At 39.1% G+C, this 16,777-nt stretch overlaps 2 protein-coding genes across 3 annotated transcripts in view; both read right to left on the bottom strand.

Annotated features, from left to right (window-relative positions):
• Positions 1-1,181, bottom strand: part of msmo1 (methylsterol monooxygenase 1) — an 8,064-nt gene extending 6,883 nt beyond the window's left edge. The window contains exon 1 of one of the 2 annotated variants that reach the window (XM_063008921.1): positions 1,059-1,181. The gene's annotated coding sequence lies outside the window, so the exon portion shown is untranslated. Of the gene's footprint in view, positions 1-962; positions 984-1,058 lie in introns of those variants that run through there. The other variant, XM_063008922.1, reaches the window with a different exon arrangement.
• A 2,023-nt stretch (positions 1,182-3,204) lies between these two features.
• Positions 3,205-16,777, bottom strand: part of klhl2 (kelch-like family member 2) — a 28,112-nt gene continuing 14,539 nt past the window's right edge. Inside the window, exons 15-16 of the mRNA XM_063008266.1 lie at positions 16,560-16,703; positions 3,205-4,117 (exon numbers count right to left, since the gene is read on the bottom strand). Coding sequence (XP_062864336.1) covers positions 4,089-4,117; positions 16,560-16,703 — 173 coding nt within the window. The 3' untranslated portion in view covers positions 3,205-4,088. The remainder of the gene's footprint in view (positions 4,118-16,559; positions 16,704-16,777) is intronic.

The following is a 16,777-nucleotide window of genomic DNA, read 5'->3' as shown; positions in this document are numbered from 1 at the left end:
TATATGTATGTATAGTAATTAATTACTTTATTACTTAATTAGTCATATATACAGTATATATATAGTATTTAATTACTTTATTATTTTAATTAGTCATATATATATGTATGTATAGTAATTAATTACTTTATTACTTAATTAGTCATATATACAGTATATATATAGTAATTAATTACTTTATTACTTAATTAGTCATATATACAGTATATATATAGTATTTAATTACTTTATTATTTTAATTAGTCATATATATATGTATGTATAGTAATTAATTACTTTATTACTTAATTAGTCATATATACAGTATATATATAGTATTTAATTACTTTATTACTTAATTAGTCATATATACAGTATATATATAGTAATTAATTACTTTATTACTTAATTAGTCATATATACAGTATATATATAGTATTTAATTACTTTATTACTTAATTAGTCATATATATATATATATATATATATATATATATATATATATATATATATATATATATATAGTAAATAAGTACTTGATTACTTAATTAGTTATATATATATATATAGATAGTAATTAATTACTTTATAACTTAGTCATATATACAGTATATATATAGTATTTAATTACTTTATTACTTAATTAGTCATATATATAGTAAATAAGTACTTGATTACTTAATTAGTTTTATATATATATATAGTAATTAATTAAATAATAAAGTAATTAAAAGGCTAGTGGCTGGTAATTAAACCTCTATAAAACCTAATGTTTTAGTCACACATAAGAACACACTTTTTATAACGTTTGTATGTTTTAAGTAAGATAAATTAGAAATATTATTAACTATAATTATTATAATAATTACCTCACATTAGTAAACATGAACACATAAGTGCTGAGGTACTATTCCACATAACCTGCTCAATAATTCTCTACTTTAGGAGAACGAGTACTGGAATCTGGTATCATTTATACTTACATTTGAATAGAAAATGCAGCAAAATATCGAGTTTAAAGGTAAATAAAAGGTAAATAAACACGTTAAAGTTGAGGCTAACGGCTCACGTCCACTCACCGTTCTGAAGCTCCTCTCCTACCTGAGCCCGAACTCAGAACCTTTATATGGTACAGCGGCTCCGGCTGCAGCGATTGGCTGACACAGAGGAGGCGTGACGCAAATACTGTAAAGCCGCGTGCTGATTGGTTGGCCACGTGGACTGACGATAGTAAGACCGACGTAACCTTGGCGACAGCCAATCACAGAGCGCGCTCGTCTTTCCACAGCAGCGCGGAGGTAACGGCCGGTGGGACGAGCAGAGAGAGGGAGAGAGAGAGAGTCTGAGGGAGAGAGAGAGAGAGAGAGATTATAGAGAGAGAGAGAGGTTATAATATTAAACTGGGTTACCCGTGTTACATTCCACACATATACAGAATTGATATTTATTATTCTATTTTAACCAGGAGAAATGTCTGTTTAAATCATCTCTAATATTTTAACTGGTCTGAACGACGTCAAATTTACTGCTGAGTTGTGTGGAAGCTCCAGTTCAATTTATCTGCTATTAACTACTGTATCAATTACTGACCAACTTATTTACTCTTAATTGCTGACTATATTCATTACTATCTTAATTACTGACTATCCTAAATACTGACTATCTTAATTACTGTATATTAGTGACTATCATAATTACTATCTTAATTACAATCTATCTTAATTACTGACTATATTCATTACTGACTATCTATCTTAAATACTATTTAAGATACTATTTTAATTACTATCTATCTTAATTACTGACTATCTATCTTAAATACTATCTTAATTACTGACTATATTCATTACTGACTATCTATCTTAAATACTATTTACGATACTATTTTAATTACTATCTATCTTAATTACTGACTATCTATCTTAAATACTATCTTAATTACTGACTATCCTAAATACTATCTTAATTACTATCTTAATTACTATCTATCTTAATTACTGACTATCTATCTTAAATACTATCTTAATTACTGACTATCCTAAATACTATCTTAATTACTATCTTAATTACTATCTATCTTAATTACTGTCTTAATTACCGACTATCTAAATTACTCTTATCTACTGACCATATTCATTACTATCCTAATTACAGACTATCTTAATTACTATCTATCTTAATTACTGACTATCCTAAATACTATCTTAATTACTATCTATCTTAATTACTGTCTTAATTACTATCTATCTTAATTACTATCTATCTTAATTACTTACTGACTATATGAATTAGTATCTATCTTAATTACTGACTATCTTAATTACTGACTCTTAATTACTATCTGAATTACTATCTTCATTATTGACTATCCTAAATACTGACTATCTTAATTACTATTTAAATTAAAGACTATCTTAATTACTATTTAAATTAAAGACTATCTTAATTACTATTTAAAGACTATCTTAATTACTATTTAAATAAAAGACTATCTTAATAACTATTTAAATTAAAGACTATGTTAATTACTATTTAAAGACTATGTTAATAACTATTTAAATTAAAGACTATCCTAATAACTATTTAAATTAACTATCTTAATTACTTTTTAAATGAAAGACTATCTTAAGTAAAGACTATGTTAATTACTATTTAAATTAACTATCTTAATTACTTTTTAAATGAAAGACTATCTTAAGTAAAGACTATGTTAATTACTATTTAAATTAAAGACTATCTTAAGTAAAGACTATGTTAATTACTGACGATCTATCTTAATTACTATCTTAATATCCCCCTTTGTTGATAATTCAAATGATCTTCAAGTGAATCGGTATTTAAGACGTCTCACAGACGTCTGAACCTAAGCCGAGGCGGGCGGCTCGGCGGGTAGCGCCGTGGCCTCACAGCCAGAAGCTCCTGGGTTCAATTTCCAGATGGAGTGGGAGGTTTGCATGTTCTCCCCGTCTCCGTGCGGGTCTCCTTCCGATGTCCGAAGGCGTGCAGTGGACCGGTGACCCGGACGGGTTCCGTGCGGAGGAACGGTCCGAGGTACGCCATCACACGTCCTGTAGTTTCGTTCAGGCATTCTAGGAGAAGACCCTGCGAGCTGTATTAGATAAGGGAGTCTGGACAAGGGGGGCAATAAAGGTGACATGCAGACGGTCAGCTAACCAAAACCCAATTCCCTCACGTCATGGACAAACGCAGAACGTCCAAACTGAGTGTAAATACAAGAAGCATGTTTATTTATTCATGATATAAAACACATTATGAAATGGTTCAAGTACACGGCATTCCTCTCGACCGACACGTCCGAACACGAATATATTATAACCATTAACACCAGTTAAATAGAAAGAACCGGCCGGAGTACAGAACCGATTACAAAAGGCCGAGAAGATCAAAGAAAAACACGTTTTGGTCAGCGTTCGGCCGCGTCCCGTCCTCGACCGAACAGACGACATCAGTAGTTTAAAAACATCGCACACACACACACACGACACGAACACCGGGATCCATGCAGAAAGCACTTCAGCAGCCGAGCAGCAGTCCGGGACGTCGCCGCACATGCCCAGAACGCGCGTCCACGTAGCAGCGCGTCACCGACACGTCACCGAAGAGCGGGAAAAAAAATATATCACACCGGTTAAAATAATCGACGCAAGGAACCGGAGAAACGTGCAAGTCTCCCTTCGCAGACTTCAAACAGCTTCAAACAGCCACGAAGAGCAATAAAAGTGGTTCCTCCTCCCGCTTCCGTCCGGCGCCGACAGGTGCTAAAACCTTCCTCCAGTGTCCAGGCGCCTCACCTTCGCAAAAACGCACGAATCTTCATCGCGCTTCATCGTCACTACTCTCGGACAAAAGGATCGAGGGAAAGAAACTCGACGAGTGATAAGAGCCAAAGAAATAGAGAGAGAGAGAGAGGCGAGAGAGAGAGAGAGAGAGTAGTGTTGTCCAGCCTTCATCAAAGTGCAGCTCATAGTGGGAGAAGAAGCTTCATCCTCATCGAGGGCGTCGGCGTGAGCCTCCTCGGCATCGCGGCAGCTTCTAATCAGCTCCCGCTTCAACGGGGTTCAGACTCCTCCGGCGAGGCTCCGACCTCCTCAGAGAGGTTTGTCGATGACCGTCACACCTGCACACGAGAGCGGAAGGTCCGGATCATCTTTGAGCATCGGATTTTGATTCGACCTGGCAACCCGATATACTTCGGATATCCCTCCACCGGACGAGTACAGTGGAGCTGCAGCTGACCCCCGAGAGTCCTAACCAACACAGTCTATAGCGTGTTCCTCCAAACCCACGTCTTGTGTATTGTGTGTTTTAGTGTTCGTGTGTGTATGATTTAGTATTCGTGTGTGTATGATTTAGTGTTAGTGTGTGTATGATTTAGTGTTCGTGTGTGTATGATTTAGTGTTAGTGTGTGTATGATTTAGTGTTAGTGTGTGTATTGTGTGTTTGCAGTGTGTGTATGATTTAGTGTTAGTGTGTGTAAGTGTGTATTGTGTTTGTGTTTGCAGTGTGTGTGTGTTTTAGTGTGTGTATTGTGTGTGTGTGTGTGTGTGTATGATTTAGTGTTAGTGTGTGTAAGTGTGTATTGTGTTTGTGTGTGATTGTGTATGTGTGTTTGCAGTGTGTGTGTGCTTTAGTGTGTGTATTGTGTGTGTGTATGATTTAGTGTTAGTGTGTGTAAGTGTGTATTGTGTTTGTGTGTGATTGTGTATGTGTGTTTGCAGTGTGTGTGTGTGTGTGTATGATTTAGTGTTAGTGTGTGTATTGTGTGTGTGTGTATTGTGTGTTTGCAGTGTGTGTATGATTTAGTGTTAGTGTGTGTGTGTGTATGATTTAGTGTTAGTGTGTGTATGTGTGTATTGTGTGTGTATGATTTAGTGTTAGTGTGTGTGTGTGTATGATTTAGTGTTAGTGTGTGTGTGTGTGTATGATTTAGTGTTAGTGTGTATTGTGTGTGTGTATGATTTAGTGTTAGTGTGTGTATGTGTGTATGATTTAGTGTTAGTGTGTGTGTGTATGATTTAGTGTTAGTGTGTGTGTGTATGATTTAGTGTTAGTGTGTATTGTGTGTGTGTATGATTTAGTGTTAGTGTGTGTATGTGTGTATGATTTAGTGTTAGTGTGTGTGTGTATGATTTAGTGTTAGTGTGTGTATGTGTGTATTGTGTGTTTGCAGTGTGTGTATGATTTAGTGTTAGTGTGTGTATTGTGTGTTTGCAGTGTGTGTATGATTTAGTGTTAGTGTGTGTGTGTGTATGATTTAGTGTTAGTGTGTGTGTGTATGATTTAGTGTTAGTGTGTGTATGTGTGTATTGTGTGTTTGCAGTGTGTGTATGATTTAGTGTTAGTGTGTGTATGTGTGTATGTGTGTTTGCAGTGTGTGTATGATTTAGTGTTAGTGTGTGTATGTGTGTATTGTGTGTTTGCAGTGTGTGTATGATTTAGTGTTAGTGTGTGTATGTGTGTATTGTGTGTTTGCAGTGTGTGTATGATTTAGTGTTAGTGTGTGTATGTGTGTATTGTGTGTTTGCAGTGTGTGTATGATTTAGTGTTAGTGTGTGTATGTGTGTATGTGTGTTTGCAGTGTGTGTATGATTTAGTGTTAGTGTGTGTATGTGTGTATGTGTGTTTGCAGTGTGTGTATGATTTAGTGTTAGTGTGTGTATGTGTGTTTGCAGTGTGTGTATGATTTAGTGTTAGTGTGTGTATGTGTGTATGTGTGTTTGCAGTGTGTATGATTTAGTGTTAGTGTGTGTATGTGTGTGTGTGTTTGCAGTGTGTGTATGATTTAGTGTTAGTGTGTGTATGTGTGTATGTGTGTTTGCAGTGTGTGTATGATTTAGTGTTAGTGTGTGTATGTGTGTATGTGTGTTTGCAGTGTGTATGATTTAGTGTTAGTGTGTGTATGTGTGTGTGTGTTTGCAGTGTGTGTATGATTTAGTGTTAGTGTGTGTATGTGTGTATGTGTTTGCAGTGTGTATGATTTAGTGTTAGTGTGTGTATGTGTGTATGTGTGTTTGCAGTGTGTATGATTTAGTGTTAGTGTGTGTATGTGTGTTTGCAGTGTGTGTATGATTTAGTGTTAGTGTGTGTATGTGTGTATTGTGTGTTTGCAGTGTGTGTATGATTTAGTGTTAGTGTGTGTATGTGTGTATGTGTGTTTGCAGTGTGTATGATTTAGTGTTAGTGTGTGTATGTGTGTTTGCAGTGTGTATGATTTAGTGTTAGTGTGTGTATGTGTGTATGTGTGTTTGCAGTGTGTATGATTTAGTGTTAGTGTGTGTATGTGTGTATTGTGTGTTTGCAGTGTGTGTATGATTTAGTGTTAGTGTGTGTATGTGTGTATTGTGTGTTTGCAGTGTGTATGATTTAGTGTTAGTGTGTGTATGTGTGTATTGTGTGTTTGCAGTGTGTGTATGATTTAGTGTTAGTGTGTGTATGTGTGTTTGCAGTGTGTGTATGATTTAGTGTTAGTGTGTGTATGTGTGTTTGCAGTGTGTGTATGATTTAGTGTTAGTGTGTGTATGTGTGTATTGTGTGTTTGCAGTGTGTGTATGATTTAGTGTTAGTGTGTGTATGTGTGTATGTGTGTTTGCAGTGTGTGTATGATTTAGTGTTAGTGTGTGTATGTGTGTATGTGTGTTTGCAGTGTGTGTATGATTTAGTGTTAGTGTGTGTATGTGTGTATTGTGTGTTTGCAGTGTGTGTATGATTTAGTGTTAGTGTGTGTATGTGTGTATTGTGTGTTTGCAGTGTGTGTATGATTTAGTGTTAGTGTGTGTATGTGTGTATTGTGTGTTTGCAGTGTGTGTATGATTTAGTGTTAGTGTGTGTATGTGTGTATGTGTGTTTGCAGTGTGTGTATGATTTAGTGTTAGTGTGTGTATGTGTGTATTGTGTGTTTGCAGTGTGTGTATGATTTAGTGTTAGTGTGTGTATGTGTGTATTGTGTGTTTGCAGTGTGTGTATGATTTAGTGTTAGTGTGTGTGTATGTGTGTATTGTGTGTTTGCAGTGTGTGTATGATTTAGTGTTAGTGTGTGTATGTGTGTATTGTGTGTTTGCAGTGTGTGTATGATTTAGTGTTAGTGTGTGTATGTGTGTTTGCAGTGTGTATGATTTAGTGTTAGTGTGTGTATGTGTGTATGTGTGTTTGCAGTGTGTATGATTTAGTGTTAGTGTGTGTATGTGTGTATTGTGTGTTTGCAGTGTGTGTATGATTTAGTGTTAGTGTGTGTATGTGTGTATGTGTGTTTGCAGTGTGTGTATGATTTAGTGTTAGTGTGTGTATGTGTGTATTGTGTGTTTGCAGTGTGTGTATGATTTAGTGTTAGTGTGTGTATGTGTGTATTGTGTGTTTGCAGTGTGTGTATGATTTAGTGTTAGTGTGTGTATGTGTGTATTGTGTGTTTGCAGTGTGTGTATGATTTAGTGTTAGTGTGTGTATGTGTGTTTGCAGTGTGTGTATGATTTAGTGTTAGTGTGTGTATGTGTGTATTGTGTGTTTGCAGTGTGTGTATGATTTAGTGTTAGTGTGTGTATGTGTGTGTGTGTTTGCAGTGTGTGTATGATTTAGTGTTAGTGTGTGTATTGTGTGTTTGCAGTGTGTGTATGATTTAGTGTTAGTGTGTGTATGTGTGTATGTGTGTTTGCAGTGTGTGTATGATTTAGTGTTAGTGTGTGTATGTGTGTATTGTGTGTTTGCAGTGTGTGTATGATTTAGTGTTAGTGTGTGTATGTGTGTATTGTGTGTTTGCAGTGTGTGTATGATTTAGTGTTAGTGTGTGTATGTGTGTATGTGTGTTTGCAGTGTGTGTATGATTTAGTGTTAGTGTGTGTATGTGTGTATTGTGTGTTTGCAGTGTGTGTATGATTTAGTGTTAGTGTGTGTATGTGTGTATGTGTGTTTGCAGTGTGTGTATGATTTAGTGTTAGTGTGTGTATTGTGTGTTTGCAGTGTGTGTATGATTTAGTGTTAGTGTGTGTGTGTGTGTATGATTTAGTGTTAGTGTGTGTGTGTATGATTTAGTGTTAGTGTGTGTATGTGTGTATTGTGTGTTTGCAGTGTGTGTATGATTTAGTGTTTGTATTGTGTGTTTGCAGTGTGTGTATGATTTAGTGTTAGTGTGTGTGTGTGTGTGTATGATTTAGTGTTAGTGTGTGTGTGTATGATTTAGTGTTAGTGTGTGTATGTGTGTATTGTGTGTTTGCAGTGTGTGTATGATTTAGTGTTAGTGTGTGTATGTGTGTATGTGTGTTTGCAGTGTGTGTATGATTTAGTGTTAGTGTGTGTATGTGTGTATTGTGTGTTTGCAGTGTGTGTATGATTTAGTGTTAGTGTGTGTATGTGTGTATTGTGTGTTTGCAGTGTGTGTATGATTTAGTGTTAGTGTGTGTATGTGTGTATTGTGTGTTTGCAGTGTGTGTATGATTTAGTGTTAGTGTGTGTATGTGTGTATGTGTGTTTGCAGTGTGTGTATGATTTAGTGTTAGTGTGTGTATGTGTGTATGTGTGTTTGCAGTGTGTGTATGATTTAGTGTTAGTGTGTGTATGTGTGTTTGCAGTGTGTATGATTTAGTGTTAGTGTGTGTATGTGTGTATGTGTGTTTGCAGTGTGTGTATGATTTAGTGTTAGTGTGTGTATGTGTGTATGTGTGTTTGCAGTGTGTATGATTTAGTGTTAGTGTGTGTATGTGTGTATGTGTGTTTGCAGTGTGTGTATGATTTAGTGTTAGTGTGTGTATGTGTGTATGTGTTTGCAGTGTGTGTATGATTTAGTGTTAGTGTGTGTATGTGTGTATGTGTGTTTGCAGTGTGTATGATTTAGTGTTAGTGTGTGTATGTGTGTTTGCAGTGTGTGTATGATTTAGTGTTAGTGTGTGTATGTGTGTATTGTGTGTTTGCAGTGTGTGTATGATTTAGTGTTAGTGTGTGTATGTGTGTTTGCAGTGTGTATGATTTAGTGTTAGTGTGTGTATGTGTGTATGTGTGTTTGCAGTGTGTATGATTTAGTGTTAGTGTGTGTATGTGTGTATTGTGTGTTTGCAGTGTGTGTATGATTTAGTGTTAGTGTGTGTATGTGTGTATTGTGTGTTTGCAGTGTGTGTATGATTTAGTGTTAGTGTGTGTATGTGTGTATTGTGTGTTTGCAGTGTGTATGATTTAGTGTTAGTGTGTGTATGTGTGTATTGTGTGTTTGCAGTGTGTGTATGATTTAGTGTTAGTGTGTGTATGTGTGTATTGTGTGTTTGCAGTGTGTGTATGATTTAGTGTTAGTGTGTGTATGTGTGTATTGTGTGTTTGCAGTGTGTGTATGATTTAGTGTTAGTGTGTGTACAGTGTATCACAAAAGTGAGTACACCCCTCACATTTCTGCAAATATTTCATCATATCTTTTCATGGGACAACACTATAGACATGAAACTTGGATATAACTTAGAGTAGTCAGTGTACAGCTTGTATAGCAGTGTAGATTTACTGTCTTCTGAAAATAACTCAACACACAGCCATTAATGTCTAAATAGCTGGCAACATAAGTGAGTACACCCCACAGTGAACATGTCCAAATTGTGCCCAAATGTGTCGTTGTCCCTCCCTGGTGTCATGTGTCAAGGTCCCAGGTGTAAATGGGGAGCAGGGCTGTTAAATTTGATGTTTTGGGTACAATTCTCTCATACTGGCCACTGGATATTCAACATGGCACCTCATGGCAAAGAACTCTCTGAGGATGTGAGAAATAGAATTGTTGCTCTCCACAAAGATGGCCTGGGCTATAAGAAGATTGCTAACACCCTGAAACTGAGCTACAGCATGGTGGCCAAGGTCATACAGCGGTTTTCCAGGACAGGTTCCACTCGGAACAGGCTTCGCCAGGGTCGACCAAAGAAGTTGAGTCCACGTGTTCGGCATCATATCCAGAGGTTGGCTTTAAAAAATAGACACATGAGTGCTGCCAGCATCGCTGCAGAGGTTGAAGACGTGGGAGGTCAGCCTGTCAGTGCTCAGACCATACGCCGCACACTGCATCGACTCGGTCTGCATGGTCGTCATCCCAGAAGGAAGCTGACGCACAAGAAAGCCAGCAAACAGTTTGCTGAAGACAAGCAGTCCAAGAACATGGATTACTGGAATGCCCTGTGGTCTGACGAGACCAAGATAAACTTGTTTGGCTCAGATGGTGTCCAGCATGTGTGGCGGCGCCCTGGTGAGAAGTACCAAGACGACTGTATCTTGCCTACAGTCAAGCATGGTGGTGGTAGCATCATGGTCTTGGGCTGCATGAGTGTTGCTGGCACTGGGGAGCTGCAGTTCATTGAGGGAAACATGAATTCCAACATGTACTGTGACATTCTGAAACAGAGCATGATCCCCTTCCTTCGAAAACTGGGCCTCATGGCAGTTTTCCAACAGGATAACGACCCCAAACACAACCTCCAAGATGACAACTGCCTTGCTGAGGAAGCTGAAGGTAAAGGTGATGGACTAAACCCAATTGAGCACCTGTGGCGCATCCTCAAGTGGAAGGTGGAGGAGTTCAAGGTGTCTAACATCCACCAGCTCCGTGATGTCATCATGGAGGAGTGGAAGAGGATTCAGTAGCAACCTGTGCAGCTCTGGTGAATTCCATGCCCAGGAGGGTTAAGGCAGTGCTGGATAATAATGGTGGTCACACAAAATATTGACACTTTGGGCACAATTTGGACATGTTCACTGTGGGGTGTACTCACTTATGTTGCAGCTATTTAGACATTATTGGCTGTGTGTTGAGTTATTTTCAGAAGACAGTAAATCTACACCGCTATACAAGCTGTACACTGACTACTCTAAGTTATATCCAAGTTTCATGTCTATAGTGTTGTCCCATGAAAAGATATAATGAAATATTTGCAGAAATGTGAGGGGTGTACTCACTTTTGTGATACACTGTATGTGTGTATGTGTGTTTGCAGTGTGTGTATGATTTAGTGTTAGTGTGTGTATGTGTGTATTGTGTGTTTGCAGTGTGTGTATGATTTAGTGTTAGTGTGTGTATGTGTGTATGTGTGTTTGCAGTGTGTGTATGATTTAGTGTTAGTGTGTGTATGTGTGTATTGTGTGTTTGCAGTGTGTGTATGATTTAGTGTTAGTGTGTGTATGTGTGTATGTGTGTTTGCAGTGTGTGTATGATTTAGTGTTAGTGTGTGTATGTGTGTATTGTGTGTTTGCAGTGTGTGTATGATTTAGTGTTAGTGTGTGTATGTGTGTATGTGTGTTTGCAGTGTGTGTATGATTTAGTGTTAGTGTGTGTATGTGTGTATTGTGTGTTTGCAGTGTGTGTATGATTTAGTGTTAGTGTGTGTATGTGTGTATGTGTGTTTGCAGTGTGTGTATGATTTAGTGTTAGTGTGTGTATTGTGTGTTTGCAGTGTGTGTATGATTTAGTGTTAGTGTGTGTATGTGTGTATGTGTGTTTGCAGTGTGTGTATGATTTAGTGTTAGTGTGTGTATGTGTGTATTGTGTGTTTGCAGTGTGTGTATGATTTAGTGTTAGTGTGTGTATGTGTGTTTGCAGTGTGTGTATGATTTAGTGTTAGTGTGTGTATGTGTGTATGTGTGTTTGCAGTGTGTGTATGATTTAGTGTTAGTGTGTGTATGTGTGTATTGTGTGTTTGCAGTGTGTGTATGATTTAGTGTTAGTGTGTGTATGTGTGTATTGTGTGTTTGCAGTGTGTGTATGATTTAGTGTTAGTGTGTGTATGTGTGTATTGTGTGTTTGCAGTGTGTGTATGATTTTTGAATCAATAATTGAACCGATTGCTCTATATGGCAGTGAAGTTTGGGGTTCGCTTACACACCATCAATTCTGTAATTGGGACAAACATCCATTAGAGACCCTGCACACAGAGTTCTGTAAAAGCATCCTAAAGGTGCACAGACACACAACCAACACACAACCAACACACCACTAACACACACCAACACACCACCAACACACCACTAACACACACCACCAACACACCACTAACACACACACACACACCACTAACACACACACCAACACACACACCAACACACCACCAACACACACCAACACACACCAACACACCACTAACACACACCACTAACACACACCAACACACCACGAACACACACAGACACACCACGAACAATGCGTGCAGGGCAGAATTAGGCCGATTTCCACTAATTATAAACATACAGAGAAGAGCATCAACTTCTGGAACCATCTAAATGAGAGCGACCCCCAAACTTATCATTATAAAGCCCTGAAACACCAAGAGCTGAGCAAACATACCAGTCCCCTCATCCAACTGGTCCTGAGTCACTGCACCCACACACCACTAACACACTCAGATACACCAGTAACACACACAGATACACCACTAACACACACCCATACACCACTAACACAAACAGATACACCACTAACACACACAGATACACCACTAACACACACCGACACACAACTAACACAAACAGATACACCACTAACACACACAGATACACCACTAACACACACAGATACACCACTAACACACACAGATACACCACTAACACACACCCATACACCACTAACACACACCCATACACCACTAACACACACCCATACACCACTAACACACACCCATACACCACTAACACACACAGATACACCACTAACACACACAGATACACCACTAACACACACCCATACACCACTAACACACACAGATACACCACTAACACACACAGATACACCACTAACACACACAGATACACCACTAACACACACAGATACACCACTAACACACACCCATACACCACTAACACACACAGATACACCACTAACACACACAGATACACCACTAACACACACCCATACACCACTAACACACACCCATACACCACTAACACACACCCATACACCACTAACACACACCGATACACCACTAACACACACCCATACACCACTAACACACACCCATACACCACTAACACACACCCATACACCACTAACACACACCCATACACCACTAACACACACAGATACACCACTAACACACACAGATACACCACTAACACACACAGATACACCACTAGCACACACAGATACACCACTAACACACACAGATACACCACTAACACACACAGATACACCACTAACACACACCGATACACCCCTAACACACACAGATACACCACTAACACACACAGATACACCACTAACACACACAGATACACCAGTAACACACACAGATACACCAGTAACACACACAGATACACCACTAACACACACAGATACACCACTAACACACACCCATACACCACTAACACACACCCATACACCACTAACACACACCCATACACCACTAACACACACCCATACACCACTAACACACACCCATACACCACTAACACACACCGATACACCACTAACACACACCCATACACCACTAACACACACAGATACACCACTAACACACACCGATACACCACTAACACACACCCATACACCACTAACACACACCCATACACCACTAACACACACCCATACACCACTAACACACACCCATACACCACTAACACACACAGATACACCACTAACACACACAGATACACCAGTAACACACACAGATACACCACTAACACACACAGATACACCACTAACACACACAGATACACCACTAACACACACAGATACACCACTAACACACACAGATACACCACTAACACACACAGATACACCACTAACACACACCCATACACCACTAACACACACCCATACACCACTAACACACACAGATACACCACTAACACACACAGATACACCACTAACACACACAGATACACCACTAACACACACCCATACACCACTAACACACACCCATACACCACTAACACACACCCATACACCACTAACACACACAGATACACCACTAACACACACAGATACACCACTAACACACACAGATACACCACTAACACACACCGACACACCACTAACACACACAGATACACCACTAACACACACAGATACACCACTAACACACACAGATACACCACTAACACACACCCATACACCACTAACACACACCCATACACCAGTAACACACACAGATACACCACTAACACACACAGATACACCACTAACACACACCGACACACTAATAACACACACAGATACACCACTAACACACACCGATACACTAATAACACACACAGATACACCACTAACATACACAGATACACCACTAACACACACAGATACACCACTAACACACACAGATACACCACTAACACACACCGATACACTAATAACACACACAGATACACCACTAACATACACAGATACACCACTAACACACACAGATACACCACTAACACACACCCATACACCACTAACACACACCGATACACCACTAACACACACAGATACACCACTAACACACACCGATACACTAATAACACACACCGATACACCAATAACACACACAGATACACCACTAACACACACAGATACACCACTAACACACACCCATACACCACTAACACACACCGATACACCACTAACACACACAGATACACCACTAACACACACCGATACACTAATAACACACACCGATACACTAATAACACACACCGACACACCACTAACACACACTAACACAATAAAGACTCAGGAACAGGAGAAATCTGTAAACCCAATTAGAATAAACCAAATTACACAAAAACTCAGAACTAAATATCTGAATTATTGGGAAACTGAAACTAAAACTCAAAGTAAAATGCAGTTATTTATTATTTGTTGTTATTTGTTATTTGGCCCTAAACAGACACTACAGTGCAGCAGACTATCTGAGCACAGTATCCGACCCTAAATTAAGAAACACCCTGACGAGGTACAGACTGAGCGCACACGACCTGGCCGTGGAGACGGGGCGACACACCCGGTCCTGGCTGCCCCGGGAGGAGAGGTTGTGCCAGCACTGCACTCTCAGTACAGTAGAGACGGAGCTGCACTTCCTCACCCGGTGTACCAAGTACCACCACGTCCGCTCCCAATTCTTCCCTAAATTTAATAACATCATTCCCAACTTTACCTCCCTCCCAGACCCCGACAAACTGCCCCACCTACTGGGGGAGCACAGAGAGAGCTGCACACTAGCAGCACTCTATACACACACCTGCCACCAGGTGAGGGACAGTGGGTGACCATGTCTCATACACACACACACACACACACACACACACACGCACACACAAGCACACACTGATTGTTTTTCTACCTCATTAATGTAAATATTATACTTTTTATTGTTATTATTTTGCACTGTTTTTATTAATATTTTATTCTATTCTATATTTTTTGCACATGTAACTGTTCTGTATATTTTTGTTCTTTCTTATTTTTATTGTTTATATTTCCCTGTAACTTGCTTTGGCAATACGAATGTCCTTATTTGCCATGCCAATAAAGCTTCTTTTGAGTTGAGTTGAGTGTGTGAGTGTGTGTGTGTGTGTGTGAGTGTGTGTGTATGTATGATTTAGTGTTAGTGTGTGTGTTTGTGTGTATTGTGTGTTTGCAGTGTGTGTGTGTGTGTGTGTGTGTGTGTGTATGTGTGTGTGTATGTGTGTTTGCAGTGTGTGTATGATTTAGTGTGTGTGTGTGTGTGTATGTGTGTTTGCAGTGTGTGTATGATTTAGTGTTAGTGTGTATTGTGTGTTTGCAGTGTGTGTATGATTTAGTGTGTGTGTGTGTGTGTGTGTATGTGTGTTTGCAGTGTGTGTATGATTTAGTGTTAGTGTGTATTGTGTGTTTGCAGTGTGTATATGATTTAGTGTTAGTGTGTATTGTGTGTTTGCAGTGTGTGTATGATTTAGTGTTAGTGTGTGTGTGTATGATTTAGTGTTAGTGTGTGTATGATTTAGTGTTAGTGTGTGTATGTGTGTATTGTGTGTTTGCAGTGTGTATGATTTAGTGTTAGTGTGTGTGTGTGTATGATTTAGTGTTAGTGTGTGTTTGCAGTGTGTGTATGATTTAGTGTTAGTGTGTGTGTATGTGTGTATTGTGTGTTTGCAGTGTGTGTATGATTTAGTGTTAGTGTGTGTGTATGTGTGTATTGTGTGTTTGCAGTGTGTGTATGATTTAGTGTTAGTGTGTGTGTATGTGTGTATTGTGTGTTTGCAGTGTGTGTATGATTTAGTGTTAGTGTGTGTGTATGTGTGTATTGTGTGTTTGCAGTGTGTGTATGATTTAGTGTTAGTGTGTGTGTGTATGATTTAGTGTTAGTGTGTGTATTGTGTGTTTGCAGTGTGTGTATGATTTAGTGTTAGTGTGTGTATTGTGTGTTTGCAGTGTGTGTATGATTTAGTGTTAGTGTGTGTGTGTGTATGATTTAGTGTTAGTGTGTGTGTGTATGATTTAGTGTTAGTGTGTGTATGTGTGTATTGTGTGTTTGCAGTGTGTGTATGATTTAGTGTTAGTCTTGTCTATGGTAACGCCTCTCTCTCTCTATATATAAGCTGTAACATGAAGCCTCCACAAGGGGGCGTTCACGTATTGAAAAGCGTTCTTTGTGGTCTGTACCTGCGTAACTGCGTCCCGTGCTCATGCAGCTGGGCAGTAGGGTCCACTTGTCCGAGCCGGGGTTATAAAACTCCACCGAGGGCAGGTTACAGGAGCCGTCGTCCCCACCGACCACGTACAGCAGGTTTCCCACCGCGCACACGCCTAGAGAGATGGGCGGACACATACGTGGAACGCGTGGAGCAGGTGCAGCAGTGTTGTTAGTAAGTCAGTGGGGT

The sequence above is a fragment of the Trichomycterus rosablanca genome, chromosome 14 (assembly GCF_030014385.1).
Source record: "Trichomycterus rosablanca isolate fTriRos1 chromosome 14, fTriRos1.hap1, whole genome shotgun sequence".
Lineage (NCBI taxonomy): Eukaryota > Metazoa > Chordata > Actinopteri > Siluriformes > Trichomycteridae > Trichomycterus > Trichomycterus rosablanca.
The sequence above is the reverse complement of the archived record's forward strand: the minus strand, read 5'-3'. Positions and strand labels throughout refer to the sequence as shown.